Source organism: Canis aureus, chromosome 25 (genome assembly GCF_053574225.1).
Source record: "Canis aureus isolate CA01 chromosome 25, VMU_Caureus_v.1.0, whole genome shotgun sequence".
Taxonomy (NCBI): domain Eukaryota; kingdom Metazoa; phylum Chordata; class Mammalia; order Carnivora; family Canidae; genus Canis; species Canis aureus.
The window spans coordinates 15018457-15037712 of record NC_135635.1 but is presented as its reverse complement, the minus strand read 5'-3'; the positions used below and the strand labels follow the sequence as shown (position 1 = coordinate 15037712).

At 34.3% G+C, this 19256-nt stretch overlaps 1 protein-coding gene across 4 annotated transcripts in view; it reads right to left on the bottom strand.

Moving 5' to 3' along the window:
• CPNE8 (copine 8) overlaps positions 1–19256 on the bottom strand; it is a 320247-nt gene that overhangs the window by 163715 nt on the left and 137276 nt on the right. For all 4 annotated transcript variants that reach the window (XM_077870491.1, XM_077870492.1, XM_077870490.1 and 1 more), the window contains 2 exons: positions 4050–4125; positions 644–697 (listed from right to left, as the gene is read on the bottom strand). In XM_077870491.1, coding sequence (XP_077726617.1) covers positions 644–697; positions 4050–4125 — 130 coding nt within the window. The remainder of the gene's footprint in view (positions 1–643; positions 698–4049; positions 4126–19256) is intronic.

Genomic DNA, 19256 nt, shown 5'->3' with positions numbered 1-19256 from the left:
TCATCTTTGCACCTTCCTGTATCGATTTATTTTTTATTTATTTTTTTAAGATTTTATTTATTTATTCATGAGAGACACAGAAAAAGAGGCAGAGACACAGTCAGAGGGAGAAGCAGGCTCCATGCAAGGAGCCTGATGCGGGACTGGATCATGCCTTGGGCCAAAGGCAGGTGCTAAACCGCTGAGCCACCCAGGGATCCCCCTCCTGTATTGATTTCGTCCCACTTCCAACAAGGTTGTAAATTTTAATGCCGTATTAACAAGTACTTTTTCATGCCATGAGTTTTAACAATTAAGTGTAGCCTGTAAAGAGTGTAGTATTTCTTACTAGCACTTAAACTTTTTCATACCTACTTGATTCTCTCTAGTGTGATTCCACTGAATGAAGATTTCATAACAAAACTTCAGCTTCCCTCAGAGGCCATACAATCCCGAGGACAACCTGCAGGAAGCTGGGTCACTACTTTTTATAAGGTATTCTCCACTACAACCATCCCCACAGCAAGTTCAGTTTTCTATTATGCACCTTTATATTAAAATCTTAAGTGAAAGAGCTTAGTCTTTAGTTCCAGTCTATATAATATTATACATTTTTTTATTCATTTATTTGACTCCTTGATGAATAACATAAAATCTGACTTACTGTTCCCGAATTAGTGTATTTTTTCTTTTTTCCTTTCTTTTTGGGATTCACCACCTTGAAAAGCAGATAAAACAATTATTATGTGTTAGTTTTATACTGAAATTTTCACATTTTCACAGAATATGTAGTTCAAACTGCTGCTTTCACTTCAGATACATTTATACATTTACAAATGCCTTTAGTATGACTCCTGGACAGTCCTTCGACCAAAACTTCTCTCCAAATTTTCTAGTGACCATTTTCTTTGTGTGTGTGCACATCTTTTTTAAAAATGTATTTTTTTTCAGTAATATTCTTCTCAATCACTTTATGCATTGATTACCCTAATCCATCTGTATCTTCTTGATGTGAGAAGAGACTTTTAATATTTAGGTCCTAAGTAATAATGACTGCTTTGAAGTAAACTGTGTAAATAGCTAAAGAAAGTATAGTCAAGAAACATAACTTTTGTTATTAGGCTAAAAACACTAACATAAGCAAATCACCCAGATACGTGCATACATAAGAGCTCTTTTACTCTATTGCTGTCAGGGATATTAATTTCCGCCAGATACCGAGGCTATGTAATAATTGGTAAAGGTCTGGTTTGTGGGCCTAAGATTTAACGTTTGGCCACTTATTCCATGAGGAAATATTATTGTACAAGAAATTGAAGAATACAGGGAATGTAAAGATGAGTAAGACCTGTCAATCTAATAGGATAAGCAAATCACATTTTCTTAAAAGAAAATCCTTCAGTGCATCCCAATCTGAAAGGAAGCATTTTGACAGGCAAAGAAAGTTAAAAGAATTTATGATAAGTATTATTTAAACTTTATTAATTTAAACTAAGGCAACAATAAAAAGAGATAGAACATTCTAGAAAGAGGAAAAAGTAATTGGCCCAAGGTGGTTGGAGCAGAGGGCAAATACATATTATTGAAACAAACCTGAAGGCCCACAGGTACGTGGAGCCGGCAGGAGACACTCCTATCTCCATACCTAGAGACCCTGAAAGCTGTTTGCAACCTTAGAGATCTCAAAGGGCCCTATTCTCTGCTCCAGCCCCCTCATAATCACAGTCCACTAATAGTCCTATGGGTCCAGGGCCCCAGTAGGAAACAATCCTGTCTGCAATCATTTAGATCTTGAAAGGGACCAATACTTAGTTCCAGCTCCTTCCAGGTATAGTTTGTGAGAAATTCCGCTGGCACAAGGACCCACCAAGATGCACTCATGTCTTACCTCAGGAGATCATGAAATACCCTTATATTTATTTATATTTATTTGGCCCCAGCCAAATAAGGTAAGGAAGCAACCTAGCCCACCCAGAGGCCTAGTGGGAGACATGCTCATCTGTGCCTCCAGTGCCAGGTCTACAGACCAAAGTCTTGACCATGGTACCTGAAACAGCCATGCAATTCAGTGGCTGACCCTCTTAGGTATGGTGCAGAGCCAGTCCTGCCTACTTAAGGACCATCCAGTGATCAGATGGGAGTCCTCCAAGGGAACTGGCAGGAGTCACACACATCTTTGCACTTAGTAATAGGTGCAAAAGTACATCTTTGCACTTAGTAATAGGTCATCTGACTAAGGACTTGTACACCCTGAAAAGAAATCCTGGTTCAGTGCCCCTCTACTGAATAAAGTACAGCCAGCCTCATTCACCCAGGGTCCAGACAAAATCCATGCCCACTTGAGCTTCTGCTAACAACCATCCCCAACCATGGATGCTACTACAGACCTAACAGCTTCAAAAGCAGCTCAAATCTAGCATGACTGCAGTTTTGGAGATAATCCTGTCAGCTCAGGAACTGACAAGAGAAGGTCTTTACCAAAAGCAGTCTGTAAAGCTGTAGGGAGTTTATAAAAGCTCAAGTATATTGCAGGAGATCTAGAAACACAATGGTAGGCAGAGAAAACAGGCATCTATATAAGTACCACCTGTTTTATATTACTTTCATTGCCTGTTTAGAGCCTTAATATTTCTTCCTTGGAAGACCTAGATAGAAAAATTGATCCAGGGGATCCCTGGGTGGCGCAGCGGTTTGGCGCCTGCCTTTGGCCCAGGGCGCGATCCTGGAGACCCGGGATCGAATCCCACATCAGGCTCCCGGTGCATGGAGCCTGCTTCTCCCTCTGCCTATGTCTCTGCCTCTTTCTCTCTCTCTGTGACTATCATAAATAAATAAATAAAAGAAAAATTGATCCATTACTCCATCTTTGACCTTGCCTGAGAAGTTTGACCTTTAATATCTCATACTCTACTAAGTAGCTGTTATCAAGACACACTAAACATATATCATGTGTTTGTCTCCCATTAGACATGGAAATTTTTTTGAGAGAGAGAGAGAAAGAGAGAGAGAGAGAGAGAGAGAGACCAAGACCAGAGCCTAACACAGGGCTCAACCTCACAACCCTGACTGAGATCATGACCTGAGCTAAAATCAAGAGTCAGATGCTTAATCAACTGAGCCACTGAGGTGCCCCTAGACACTGAAATGTTTAATCACCTCTGTACTCCGACGGTCTTAACAGAGGATGTGTAATATAAAAGCCTTGTAACAAATATTTTATTTATAGGTGAATGAATGAGTGAATGAACGGAATGCTATTGCTTTAACTTAGTAAGAAGAAGGCAAAAGAAGGATAGCACTCCATTCCTAACTTAAAAGATGTCAATTTTAGTGTCAACCTGGTGGGGAAAGAGGTATCAACCTGGCAGGAAAAGAGTTACCTTTATTGACTAGTACTGAGATATTCTCCTTTGTTATTCATGTTTGTAAAATAAAAGAATTATAGAGAATGTACAGGTAACTTAGCTCAAGTATTAACAATGCCAAAATATAACATGTGCTCAATACATGTGCCAGTTAACTGGCAAGGTAGGTTTAAGGCAGAAAGAACTTATGAAAGATTGTGCCTGCTTTAACAACTTCGATTTCTTTACTGACTGAATCATATTTTGTCATTAGCTTTAGTCTTCACCTAAATAACAGTAAAAGTGCTCAAACATACTAAGCAGATCACAGTTCATTTTTTAACACCATACTGACATAATGAGCATGCATATTTTTCTCTTTTTATTAAAAAAGGTGTTGGGGAGGAGGTTGGTAGGAAGGCAAAACACAAATGGTGAAGTTTATGGAAAAGTGAACTTGCGTCCATATTGAATTTTTTTTAAATAATCAAAAGTTTCATAGGCAAGAATTTTTAAATTTCTCAGATTGAGTTAAAAGACCATGGGATTGAAGAGAAATACAATCATTCAAGTCTCAGAAACAAGTCTGTTCGATAAAGTTAAAGATTCTTACATATATTGGTAGTTGGTTAACTTTTGCCAATTACCCTTTGCAAAATCTATATTTTTAAAGCATAAATTTACTTATTCTAAAGGAAAATAATAATAAAATAAAATTCTTCTTACCTCATATACATTGAATTGCGATTGTCCTCTAGAAAGTTCCCTATAGCTTGTGGTAAATTCTCCAATGAAATCGTGACTAAATTTAAGGAGAAAAATATACAGTATTAGCTTTCATACATTTGTCAACTATACTTTAAAGCTTTTTACAAAGTATAGTTTAATCATGGAAAAAATGCTTAATATTACTATGAACATAACTTAATAACTTATATTTTAAGAGATTCATACATAACTTCTTGTCCTTCAACCCCAAATTATGTTCACTCAAAAATTACATTTTGTTAATATTCAAATATATAATTTATCCAACCAATATTAATATTTCAAACAGGTATTTTAGTTTTAATAACTCATCTCTCAAAAACATTTCATTGTCTATACTAGCAAAATGATTAATAACATATTAGAATGAACATTTAGGACACTCAAAAAGTTATTTATATCAATAGTTACAAGTACAATATATAAAACTCTTCAAACTTTCTTATGACCAGGATGTAATAGGACATTATTTTTCAAGAGTATCCCATGTTAACATGGATAATAGTCACGAAGCTTTATTTTCAATAATAAGAGCTCTAAAGTATATTATTAATACCAACATGGTTATTCTGAGTTTCTTCACCTTAAAGCAATCATCACTGACTTCTCAGAAAGCAGACCTCTACAGGTGACTTCTAGTTTAGATGGGGACAGATAAGGATTGAGTAAGCATGTATTAGTTCTCACTATAAAATCCTGTCAATGTGATTACTGAAGCTTAGCAAAGGAATCGTAGAGACGAAGATGATAAAAAAGATAAAGACTGTAGGAACTAAAATGGTAAACACACCATAAGGGATATCACTGCCATGTATATCATAGAATTTCAGCTTGGCCCATTCACTTTGCAAATGCAAGGTGTTCATTACCATTAAATATATATATATTTCCCCACCCACCAGGTAGATTTAATGCTTACTTGTGAAGACCTGATGACCAGTGACAACCAATAAACAAGCTGCTATCTAGCCAACCAAAATATTGATTTCTAAAGACAAGATTTGGAAGAAAAAATGAGCTACCATTAAATTTAGCAGAAATTTTGCAATATGATGCTGTTATAACATTATTTAAAACATAGCTCATTTGGATTTCCAGCCTCCCAGTTTTCCATGGTCTCAAAGATCTTGTACATACATCATAGTATTCTAAATGTGACAGTCCTGTTTACACCAGTATCAACACCTTGACTTCTTCCAGATTTAACTTTCAGAAGCAGATCTACACTCATGAAAATGTGAAAGGAAAGGGGACTGAAAACAGTCGTAAATATATTTGTATTTATGAACCCAATCGCCTAGGCCTCACACATTGAAATGACATGGGGAAAATTATAAAATAGTACTTTAGCACTACATATTTCTAATAAGTGAAATAATTTTCTTTGGCCTTCAGAAGCGCAAACTCATAATCATGATATCTTTCACTGCAATCTTAAAACCTGAGTTATGGAGTTTATGTTTATGGAAGAATCTCTCCTCCTCCATTTCTGTGCATATTTCAAATATCTTAAGCTGTAGCCATGGAAAGAAAACGTTCTATTATACTATTAACATTAAAATTTCCAACATTCAACACTAATCAAAAACTTGGTAGAAAAAAGCAGTATTATTTGCCACAAGTAAATACAACTATGCAATCAAGTCTCAAGAACATGTAATACCCACCCGGATAATATAAGTCCAACAGAGTGGCAAATCTGGAATCCAATGGCAATGATCAGGTTTATCATACAGCACATTGATGTGCCCCTGTTGAAGTCACTGTGAAACTTTCTAAGAAGCAATTCTGTGATATTTGGTCCTGTTTTGTTTTGGTAAATTTGTTACTCTCTGTAGAACTGAGTGATGAACAATGAAGTACAATTCTCTCTGGTCTCAAATGTATGAATCTGCACTTCTGTGCTTCTTTCTCACTGGTATTTCCTATTCTGAAAGAACTCTGTTTATCAGGAAATAGAGATTTTTTTTGTTCTCCCTCTGAGTTAGGTTTTATAGAGAGCTTATGGTCAAATCTATGGCCCATTTCTTACAGGATATGTCTTCATGACACACTGTCCTCTGCAGACTTTTCAAATTTCAGACTCTTATTTCTCCTTTCCTTCAATTTCCTTACCCAGTTTATAGTTCATCATGTCTTAATGCATGCATTTCTATAAATTACCGTGGATCATTTTCAGAATAAGGTAGGATACAAATAGAAGAAAGAATGAATAAAATATTTGCTCCTCCCTTTCTGAATCTTGTTCAAGATTATGATTTTGAATAAAATACTGAATTTGCATGTCATATAAATGCAATGCTATCCTGTGCTGTAGAGGAGGAAATGTAATGAGTCATAAATTGCATTTCAGCCTCCAAGACAACATTTCTGTGAGATAAAGAAAATACATCATTGTATCTATTCAGAGCCAGAGAAACAGATGATCAAGAAATGAGGTTTTGTCAAAAGGTCATCAACATAAGGCAGGTAAGAGGAAGTGGCAGTAAATCTGTCAATCCTAAAAACAAGGTGCTTTGTCTCCAGAATCAATCTGAAGAATTTGGGTGGATAAGTGGATTGATTCCCAGATCAATTTTGTCATAGATCTCTTGGAATACATGGAAATTTTGATAGATTTCTTTGTAACTTGTCCTGCTTCAAAAACTGTTTAGTAAACCACAGAGAAATACTTAAAAGAAAGTATTATATGTAATTTTCACTGACTTATAATTATCTTCCCCCCTATCATCACCTATTCCTAGATTTTACCAAGGTTAAAAGAAGGAAAATTTAATTTGTTTTAATATTTTTGTCTGTTCCTGATTTTCAATACTGTAATATTGAAACAATTATCACTATACAGAGAGATAGGATGGAAAGACTTTCATAATAAATCACAACCAACAATTTCCTTGTGATTCAATAACACTGCTTTGCTATTTCCTGTTAATTTAATTGCAACTAAAATAATTATTCTATGTTATGTCTCTCTGACTGCATTTACAAAATAAAGTCTACTCCAGGGCTGTTTATCTGATTTGTGTCTGTTTACATCTCTAATTTGTTCTACATATTTTTTTTTATAACGGATATATGCTACTTAGAATCTGAGGGAAAAAATTAAAAAGATATTTAAAGCTAGTAGTCTGGCTCTAAAAGCCTTGTTTGAGCAAAGTGATTAAATTGTCAAATAAAAATCTGTATATTACAATCATTTCTATGCTCTATGAATAGTGGAAAAACATATTATGTATATTCACATTTATATTTGAAAACTGTAGGACGGTCCTTACTTAAAAATGTGTTGGGGACGCCTGGGTGGCTCAGTGGTTGAATGTCTGCCTTTGGCTCAGGTTGTGATTCTGGGGTCCTGGGATCAAGTTGTGCATCAGGATTCCCTGCAGGGAGGCTGCTTCTCCCTCTGCCTGTGTCTCTGCCTCTTTCTGTGTCTCTCATGAGGAAGAAAAACAAACAAACAAAAAAAAACCAAATGTGTCTATTCTACCTCCCCCCATTTCTGGAACCTTCTTTACCACCATCACCTCTCTCTTATAGCCTAGCTATTATGTCCTCCAGGAAGCCTTTCCTGCTTCATGTTGTTCCCTCTTTGCTCTTAAAGAAAGCCACTATCTCTCGACCATCACAAATCCTATATTGTATTATACCTGTTGTTTACTTGGTTCCCCTTCTCAGCCTTCAACATAGTTGAAGGTAAGAAAGATGATAGACTCATCTCCGTGTTTTTGGCGTCTACCTCGTGGCCGTACACAATGGGCACTGTGTGCACGGTAAAATTTCCAGAAAGCTGGAAATTTTAACAGTAATTTTAACAAATTTGCCTCAAATTTTATTCAGCCTAAAAGAATGGCATAAGTGCCATTCACATTAACCACTGTTATCCTCTCCACTTCCTTAAAACAACTCCGAGAGTAATGCAAACAACTGTTCTTTCCCCCACAGAAGTACACCCACACAATCACACCTAGGGCATAGGAAAGGGAGGCAGGCAATCTTGCCTTTTGCTGGCATCTCTGATGATCTTCCTGAAGGCCACCCTGCCTTGGGAAGAACAGATGATTCTTACATTCTTGACGGTCATTAAACTTGTTTTTCATATAATATATACAAATGATAAGTATGTACTGAACCCATTTCAGTCCTTTATCACCATGTGGTCTAGAGTAAGTCAGTCAACTTTAGAATTTTTATGTCTTCCCTTAAGAATTGGAGGCAGGGATCCTTGGGTGGCGCAGCGGTTTGGCGCCTGCCTTTGGCCCAGGGCGCGATCCTGGAGACCCCGGATCAAGTCCCACATCGGGCTCCTGGTGCATGGAGCCTGCTTCTCCCTCTGCCTGCGTCTCTGCCTCTCTCTCTCCTCTCTGTGCATTCTCATGAATAAATAAATAAAATCTTTAAAAAAAAAAAAAAAAGAATTGGAGGCAATGCCTACTTACTGTTTTGAAAATAAACTGAGAATTCATTTGATTCTTTCTGTGAAAGGTGTTTAACTCCTTGGAAAAGACACTCCTAAACTACATTTTTCCAACTATTAAGACTACAATTCTAGATATATATATACACACACACACACATACATATATATATATATATATAACATATAATTTTAAGAAAGTTTTACCAAAATAAGTTGTGGATGTAATAGGCTTATGAATTGATATATGTTGCGTTATTTTGGAGTTACACACACATCTGTGGCTTTTACCATTCAAGTGCCATTCCTCTCCTTTGGATTTATCCCCAGTGTGCCATGTTCCAGGTGTGTGCTAAAGGATCTCTCAAATAAGGATTTTTAAGCAAACTGCATATAAAAGACAATTTCTTTAGAATGTTGAAAAGATTTCAGCTCAAAAGCTGCCATGATGCCTGGGTGGCTAAGTGGCAAAGCATCTGCCTTCGACTCGGTGATCCTTGGGTCCTGGGATCTAGTCCCACATTAGGCTCCCTTCTTGAAACAACAGTGCCAAATAGTACTGATTCCTCCATTTGTACTGCAACATACTGATTTCCTGTGTTCCTCTAACCTGACTAATCTGGGCCAGGCTTACCAAGCATAGCAATATTTTTTAAAATAACTAGAGGTTAAACAGTCACAGCAATGAGAAACACTTTTAAATGAAGTGCAGTTATGGTGACCCTAATTCAACTCATAGGTTGCAAACATTCTTACTGTTTAAACCTGTATTTGTAGAAGGGCAGCAATGTTTTTTAGAGCTGATTAAAACTAAACTACTAACTCCAAAACAAGTAAAATATGCCAGAGGATTTGTGATTTCCCATGATCAACACAAAAAGTCATCTTTATGAGTCCAGATAAGTATGCATCAGCTGTCTCTGATTTTGCCAATTTTCTTTGCTTTTATTCTACTCAAAGCCTTTGACTTTGACAAGACTTTTCAGCATCTAAAAATGTTTTTGTTTTTTTTTAAACAAGAAAATACTACCTTCCACTGATTACTTATTTATTTATTTATTTATTTATTTACTTATTTGAGAGAGAAAATGAGCATGAGCAAGGGGAGGAGCAGAGGGAGAGGGAAAAGCAGACCTCCCTCTGAGCAGGGAGCCCAACACAGGGCTCAATCCCAGGACCCTGAGATCATGACCAGACCTGATGTCAGAAGCTTAAGCAACTAAGTCACCCAGATGCCCCTTAGCCTCCACTGATTTAATATAATAGGAAGTAGTTCTATTTCAAAATCTCAACAGATTCATCTTTCTTTTCCCCTCTAATCCTGATGGAGAATTTAGTTTACTTTGGAAAATCTAGAAATATGACCTTTAAGTATTCCTACATTATAAGCTTCTCTGTATGTAAATTTGCAGAACTATTATGATTCTTAATAATTGTGCTAGTAAGCACAGATTATAAACAAAGCTTTACAAAAGTACTTTTTCTTTGGAAAGTACTAGTTTGTTTTTACCAATAGAAATTATTATATACAAGATTTATCTGAATGTATTCATTGCAGAAATGATCATTTAGCTTTGTTATAATTTTAAATAATTTCAAGAGATTTGCATTATTTTTGCTCCCTCCATAGATTATAATATTTCTGGACCTTCAAGAGGAAAGCAAGTACAATCACTCTCAATATTAATAATTCAGAAGGAAAATTGGCTAATTTTATGTCTTAGCCACACCTGCTCCTTGATCCATTTCTAATACAGATAGAAATTTTAAAAGATATAAATAATATATATGTATAACATAAGTCCTATTGTCATTTGGGGTATAAATATATATAAAATATCATATAGTAACATATAATGTCTACATAATCACACATATTTTAATATGTATTTTGTTATTTAAGATTTCATTTATTAATTTTATTTCCATTTATTTATTACATCTATACAAAGACTTGAGACAAACAACACTTTCTAAGTCAAAGACAATACCTTTTTTTAAAAAGATTTTATTTATTTATTTGAGAGGGAGAGAGGGCATGAACAGTAGGGAAGGGCAGATGGAGAGGAAGAAGGAGACTCCCTGCTGATCAGGGAGTCCCTAAAGGGCCTCAATCCCAGGACCCTGGGAACATGACCTGAGCCAAAGTCAGACGCTTAACTGACTGAGCCACTTAGGTGCCCCAAGACAAAGACAATATTTTTAATGTGGTTTATATTGGTACAGAATATGATATATAATATTATAAAGAAAATGTTTTATATAATGATTTACCATATTTACGCCCAAACTATATGCCTACATGAGTACTCCAATTTTTTTAATACAACGTATAGACATATTTTTAAAGTATGCATATAAATGTTACATTATTTAAATTCCATGTGTATGTATTAGATATAATGTCAATTTTAACTACACATAAAGTCTAACTTTTTTACATAATTACCTTTAATTATTTTCCATTTTCTCTAACAAGCTTAATGCACCAAAATATCATCAAGCAAAAATTTCTCATTCAAATTAAAATTTGCCTAAAGAGGAACTGAATTGTAAATAGCCAAAAATTATTTAATATAAAATCACTTATCTAGCAACAGTTTCACAAATGCAATTTAATCCATTGAAAGGTAGGATGAAGTTTCTTTAGCTAGCCAGGACCTTTGAATATTTTTCTAGGATTATATTAATTAAAACGTTAACTGAGAGGGGTACCTGCCTTGGGCTCAGGTTGTGATTTTGGGGTCCTGGGATCTAGCCCCAAGTCTGGCTCCCTGTTCAGTGGAGAGCCTGCTCCTCCTTCTCCCCCTACCCATCTCCCTGCTAGTGCTCTCTCACTCTCTAATACATAAAATATTTTTTAAAAAAGTTAACAGAGATAATGTCTGAGGTTAAAATATCCTCCAATTTCATGAACTTTTAAATATTTAATGTCATCCATGTCACATACTTTTTCCTCTCTAATTTCAAAGTGACTGAATTCTAGTTTTTACCTTGAATATTAATCTCTAGAAAGGTAGGTCTGTGTGATACACTAACATGTTTCTGAAATTTAAACTATCAGCCATAAGTGTTATTTTTTCAGACTAATGAGAATAATAATAATTAGCATTATTATACTAAGCAAAACAACAACATATCAGAAGCAGGATTAGCATAAAATAAAGGCCAAAAGATCAGTTTTACACTTTTTTATTTTTTAAATTTTTTTCAAAAGATCAAAGTTTTAAAAAATGAGATATTAAATCTCTATTCTTGTACTTTTTCATTCTTTTGATGTCATTGGTCTGTAGTTACATAAATACAACTCAAAGTAATTACCTCTCTTCCAGCATATTAATAACAGATACCTTCATTCAAGAATTCTAAAATATATATGCTGTTATAAGGAGATAAATTAAATTCAAAGTTCTAAAAATTTTTATTTTAGCTATGCATCAGATGCATTTATAAATTATTCATTTATATATTTCTGGGTTAGCCACTGAAGAGAGGTTAGTACTTGTTTATATTTTACATTTTCACTCAAAGTTGCCACAGTTCATAGATAAATCTATCTGATTATCTTTGTAGATTTCATATTACATTGCTAGCTTTGTCTAATCTCTGTAAGCCTTGACTACCATTGTATATTTTTAAGAGGTAATAATATCATCTTGTCTTGCTTTTTCACAATGATGAAGACTGGAACACAGTGATTCTATCACTTCTCTACCAAGTTCATTTTTTAATAAAAGGCACAAGGAAAAAATTATGATAAGAGTTATACACACACATACACACACCACTGCCTGTCTGCTTGTCTGTCTGTCTCTCTCCCACACACATACCACTGTCTGTCTCTTTCATACACACACACACAAAAAAAAAAACCTCTCAGTCCAAAGCAGTAAAAGTTTGCAAGCTGTACACTACTATGCACTGCTACCCAAAGTTACGGTCTTTTCATTGGCAAACAATCCCTTCTTTGCCTCTGGCAGATCCTGTCCACAATGGGTGTTGGGGCACCACTTCCCACAGTTATGCCAGAGTTGCCAACAGACATCATAAATGTTCTAGCTCTCTTGCCAACCTTGCTTGTAAAGCTGGCTACTACTTTACATACTCTCCCTGGCCACCAGTCTCCATACTGTCCTTTATCCTCCTGACAGACTGAGGGACACCAAAAGGGCAACACTGATCAATTGCTAAGAGTGAGCCACAAGTAGGAGGAAATTAAACTACATTTGCTACTGAAATTCTTTCAAACCTATAGTTCAAATAGAGAGCTTTCTTCTGTCAGTCTCAAGGTTTTAGATTTAATATACTTACTAGGAAAAACAAGTGTGTATCCAGTACAAAGTTATGTAAAACATTGCCATTGTAATTTTTAATTAACATGTACAGACAATTGGGATCATTCAAGTCCAAAAGCAAGTCCCACCAAATTGACTAAATTATCTCAAATAAAACCAAGTAATTAAAAAAATTATTTTATGCCACGTAGATCAAGCATTGTTAGTAAAAAACGTTATAAATTTTTAACATTAATCACCCATTTTGGTGAAATTTCACATTTAGAACTGATAGAATTAACTGTAAACCCGGACTTCAATCTCATTTGGCAGCTCAAATCTCTCAGATTTGAAAGAATTTCACCACTGAAGACTGTGTGCTTATTTTTATATTAATACAAAAGTGATAACTATGTATTACCATTCATGATTTAAAATTTTTCTTTGAATTCCTATATTATTACCCTTTATACTCTTGAAATGAAAATTATTTTCTTATATTATTTATGGAGGAAAAAACTTTTTAGGTATTTTGAGAGGCTTTTATAATTCTTTATGTGTTTTTGAGGCATGTTACTTTTATGATAATGGTCTTAACAATATGATTATCTTCAAAATATTAAAATATGGAAATAGAATAACCCACCTCATAAAAGTTATTTTAAGAAAAGGTATTAGTACCTTGAATAAATTAATATATTTTTTAACCAAACGAGATTCCAGGAGACTATCAAGCAGAATTTCAGAAACACTGAGTTCCCAAGAGATACAAATCTAAGGGATTAATCAAAGAATTAAAAATACTTAGTGAATTGGTGTTTGGGTTGCTTAGATGGGATAATACTTATGTGTAGAAGCTCTTAGCTCTTCCTTTTCAAAAATAAGAATAGTAGAAATCTTGTCCTTAAAATACATACAACATAACTAGTTTGAAAATTCAGAAAACTGAATTTTCTAGTAGAAAAGAAAGAAATATCTATGCAACACAATAAATATGTCTGCCTGTAAGTTTTACCTTTGGAATCTACTGACTTTGGGTAAATCATTAGGCTTTCTAGCAAAATTTTTTTCACCTCTCAAAACTATAAATACATTTTCTTATTCACTTCCCCAAAAAAGCTGAGTTGATTAACTGAAGTTGTTCTGAACAGAACACCACAAACTTGTTTTGGATTCTTGGAAGAAAAATACTATCTTCGAAAATGGCCATAAATGCAGCTCCAATCTCCATATATGTTAAAATTAATTTTAGAGGTTAAAATTTGTTTATAATACATACAACCTATTGGCTTGTTCACTATTCTCTAATATATACAAATGTATTAACATGTAATCTAAAGTACATGTACAATTGACTTTTTCCACATATTATTTTATTCTATACTTTTAGGAAAAATTACACTAAAGAACTATGTAGATAACAACGTCTTTAGACAGGCAATGTGAAGATTTAAATGTAAGGTTATTTTTCTATAAATCTAAATAAACCTTCCAATTGTTAATTCACTTTAAGCATAAATCATAGGAAAATGATACATCATAAGTTTTTCTCTTGTTTGTAGGTTTACCTATGTACAAAATCACAAATTGAGGCCAAAAATGTGTTAATAAGTTCTTATCTCTATTCTAGAGTTATAATTATAGAATAGTGCTAGTAAACCAAACAACTAAAGTAGCATAATCTATGAATATTCATATACTTTCATATGTTTTCCTGTATATATCAATCTGGATATTTAGAAGATTTGGTTTCTGAAAAAAGTTGCCAATAACTTTGTAATACCCCATAGCTTGGTATATACAAATGAAATGAATACATGTATGTATTACAACTATATGTATATAATCAACCCAATCCAAAACCACAGATTTTGACATCATTAGGTACTTTATATAAGAAATACTAATCATAGGAGAAATTGTGATACCAAAAATTTATCTAGTTATTTTTAAGGACCTTATTTAAAAGAGTTACTCAGTACTTCCTTTAACTGAACCTCAATGCCAAATAATTATATTTAATTTGTTTAAATATGCACATAGAACAGCTTAGAAAAATGAAAAAGAATGGTTTATTCTCAGATATTCTTTGATGGTGTCAAATTCAGTGCAATGCCAAAAATGTAAATTTTAGATGAGATCAGCTTAATATTAAAATGTTACTGATTTTTAGTAACTTAAGTTGTAATAAACTATATTACCTGGTTTAAACTACAATGCAAAAATTACTCCAAGTACTATGAAATGTACACACAAAAGAAAGTCTTCTTCTATTTCTAATGAAGTGGACAATCAAGGCAATTGTTTAGACAATTCAAAATATGATTATTTATTTCATATAAAACTATTATTAAGATTTTGTTTTTCCTTTTCAACTTATATGTACAGACACAAGTTAGAAATTATGAGTACCAAAACTTGTTCCCAAGGAAGCTGGAACTAAGAATGTCATAGCTGAACATTAGAGCTTAAATATCAAAATTAGAATAGAAATGCTTGATGGGGAACAGCAAAGCAAACTTTTGAACATAAAATATCATCTGTATCATTTAGGGAACTCAGCTTTTACCCAGACCAGTCAGTAATTTAGTCAAAAATGTTTGAAAAATAAGTAAATAACACCAAGCACTTAAATATATACCAATATTTACCAAACCTAAATTGTTATTGGTAGTGATAATATTCTATTTGTCTTAATTTTTCTCCAGATCAGCAGCTATAAAATTTTCCTTTCTAAACGTGATTTGAATAAATGGCTATAATATATTTTTGTCTTATTTCAATTCTCTCAGGTTATGTCTACAATAGTCATCTCAAATGCTAAAGGTAAGAACTTATGTTTCAAAGAAAAGATGTGGAATTCTGAATACCATGTTCCATTTTTCCTATACTAAGAATCAAAGATAATGGTTAATAAAGACAGTGTTTAGAAAGATAATTAGAGGAATAAGCAGTAGTTTGGTTTGAAAACCAATTACTACTTAAGAGTCATGTAAAATGGACAAATCATTTCCACATTTTGAATCTTAATTTTCATGTCTGGAAAAGAACAATAATAATATTTCCTATTGGGCTTTATTTTTTGAGAATTGAGAGGAAATATGTAAAATTGCTTGGGACATCTAATTAAATTTAAAGCTCTTATAAGGAATGATCTTGAAATTGGATTCCCAAGCTTTCCAAAATGCAATTTATATAACAAAAAGACTGCACACCCACCACATTGTCTCTTTCTTATTCATTTTCGCTCTCTTTCTGACCAATTTCAATGAAATATTAAAATTGTTACAAAGTAAAGGTATTTGGCAAATTCACGTCTATAGTTAACTTCTCACTTGCTAAATTTTAATAAACTGCTTTTCCCAGGACTTAGTTGTCACTAGCTTAGTTTTACGTGTGTTTGGAATACTCTTGGGTGATTAACAAACACTATACAGCTATATAGCACATAGGTAACACAAAAATCTCAAATTGTCTTGGTATTTAGAATCAGAGAAAATAATGGGTGATGATTGCATATCTAAACATTCTTTTGCATAAGTGATCAGCATCTTTACTACCAGAAAGTCTTCATCACTCACATCTAGAAGTTTCATTTAACTGGAAGACTTGTATGTAGAATTTTCCCCCAAAACTCTCAGTGAGTGATCACATATACATTTTTGTGTCAAATGATCTTTTCAGTAGAAGATTCTCAATCTATGCCTTTGATTTACACTCCAGCATCTAATTCCTGAACTTCATATTTCTAATAGCCTGATACACATGCTCCACTGTGATATATAACTTTAAAAAGAGGAATTAGAGGTGAAAGAAAAGAAATTCAGCGAAGCACAAAAGTAATCCTGGGGGAGATAAAGAGAAGGAAGGTAAAACCTATCCAGGTCTTGAAAACATCTATATCTGTTAGAAAGAGTGAGAGAGCTGTGTTTTGTAGAAGAAAGCACAACAAACTTAGGGTGATGTGATCTGAAATGTTTTCGTTCCTCTAACATGAGGTCATCATGAGTTCTAATATTGTTCGTTCCTCTAACATGAGGTCATCATGAGTTCTAATATTGTCTGATTGAGACCATCCACTAGGTTTACATTTGGAAGTTTCTCATCAAAACTAACCAAAAGCTTCATCAGAATAAAAAGCTTCTACACAGCGAAGGAAACAATCAACAAAAGCAAAAGACAAAAAAAAAAAAAAAAAAAAAAGCAAAAGACAATCTATGGAATGGGAGAAGATATTTCCAAATGACACATCTGATAAAGTGTTAGTATCCAAAATATATAAGGAATTTATAAAACTCAATACCCAAAAAATGAATAATCTAATTAAAAAATGAGCAGACAACATGAATAGATTTTTCTCCAGAGAAGACATACAGATGGCCAAGAGACACATGAAATGATGCTCAATATCAATCATCAGGGAAATGCAAATCAAAACCACAATGAGATATCACCTCACATCTGTCAGAATAGCTAAAATCAACAACATAAGAAACAACAGGTATTGCTGAGGATATGTAGAAAGGGAACCCTCTTGTGCCTTTGCTGGGAATGCAAACGGGTATAGCCACTTTGGAAAACAGTATGGAGTTTCCTCAAAAAGATAAGAATAGGACTACCTATGACCCAGCAATTGTGGTAGCAGGTATTCACCCAAAGAATATAAAAATACCAATTCAAAAGGATAAAGGCACCAGGTGTTTATAGCAGCATTATCTATAATAGCCAAATTATGGAAACAGCCCAAGTATCATCAACTAATGAATGGATAAGGAAAATGTGGTGTATATATACAATAGAATATTACTCAGCCATAAAAAGAAGCAAATCTTGCTGTTTGCAATGATATGGATAGAACTAGAGAATATAATGTGAAGTGAAATAAGTCAGTCAGAGAAAAACAAATACCATATGATTTCATTCATCTGCGAATTTAAGAAACAAAACAAATGAGCAAAGGTGAAAACAAAGAGAGAAAGGTAAACCAAGAAACAGACTTTTAACTATAGAGAACAAACTGATGTTAAGAAGGGAGGTGAGTGGGGTAGCCCAGGTGGCTCAGTGGTTTAGCCCCTGCCTTCGGCCCAGGGCCTGATCCTGGAGACCCGGGATCAAGTCCCACGTCAGGCTCCCTGCATGGAGCCTGCCTCTCCCTCTGCCTGTGTTTCTGCCTCTCTCTCTGTGTGTGTGTGTGTGTGTGTGTGTGTGTGTGTGTGTGCCTGTGTCTCTCATGAATGAATAAATAAATAAAATTTAAAAAAAAAAAGGGAGGTGAGTGGGTAGGATGGGTTAAATAGGCAAGGGGGATGAAGGAATGCACATTTTGTGATGAGCACCAAGTGGTATATGGAAGTCTGAATCACAATATTGTACACTTGACTAATATTACACTATATGTTCACCAACTGGAATCTGAACAAAAACTTTAAGGAAAAACCTACTAAAAGTTTAGATTCACCAAGTCCAAAACCAGACCCATAATATTCACCTCTTTCCCCACAAACTGATGAGTTAGCAATCCCCGATTTCCCTATTTCTCTTAATGACACACATTTTTCATTGTCAACTACATTCAGAATCTGAGAATTGTGTTTTACTTCAGTACCCAACTGTGATTATCCAGCTGTTAAAAACATAGATTCCATTCCTTACCACTGGCCCTAGTATCTAGCCTCATTTTGTGTAAGGCACTGAAAAGCTCTCAAACCATGCAGACAATCTGGAGCAAGAAACTTAACCCCAATTCACTTATCAGCAAGATCAAGAAGATAATAAGTAATTAATGCCTACAGGATTCTTGTGAGGATCAAATGAGAAACTGTGTGAAAGTATTTTGTAAACTGCAAAGCTCTGTGCATATTAAAAATGTAATTTAGTTGTTTCTCATGACAAGGGTTTTATTATTTTTTTATTGCCTTTACTACAACCTAATAGAGGTCTCATTACTAACTCAACAACTTCCCTGACCTCCTAACAAGTTTTTGCATTTACGTCTCTCCCTGAATCCAAGTCATCCTACAGATATTTTCCCCTAGCTCTGATCATGCTAGACTGTCCTTCGTTCATGATACAGAAACAAAATCTCTTCATGACTCCACAGTTCTGAGGGAATTCACTACATACTCTTGTCTATCAGAGGCCTTCCATCATATGGTCTTGACCTGCCTTTGTACATCTGTATTTTCCATTAATTCCTTCTAATACATTATTACTTACTCTCAACCAAAAGCCCAAAACAAAACTCTTCATTTTCTGGGTTCACAAAATCACTGCTTTTAAAATTCCCTCTCCTTTCAGATGAATCACTTATCATACTTTGTCATAAGGACATCTGGATACTTCCACTTGAATATGAACTTACCTTTTTTGGAAATTTAACAACACATTATACCCTTCTCAAGAAACATGCTCTTGCTACTATTTTGCTCCTGGGACTATACGTACACTCTGTAAGTACTGTACAGTTCTTCAATCCAT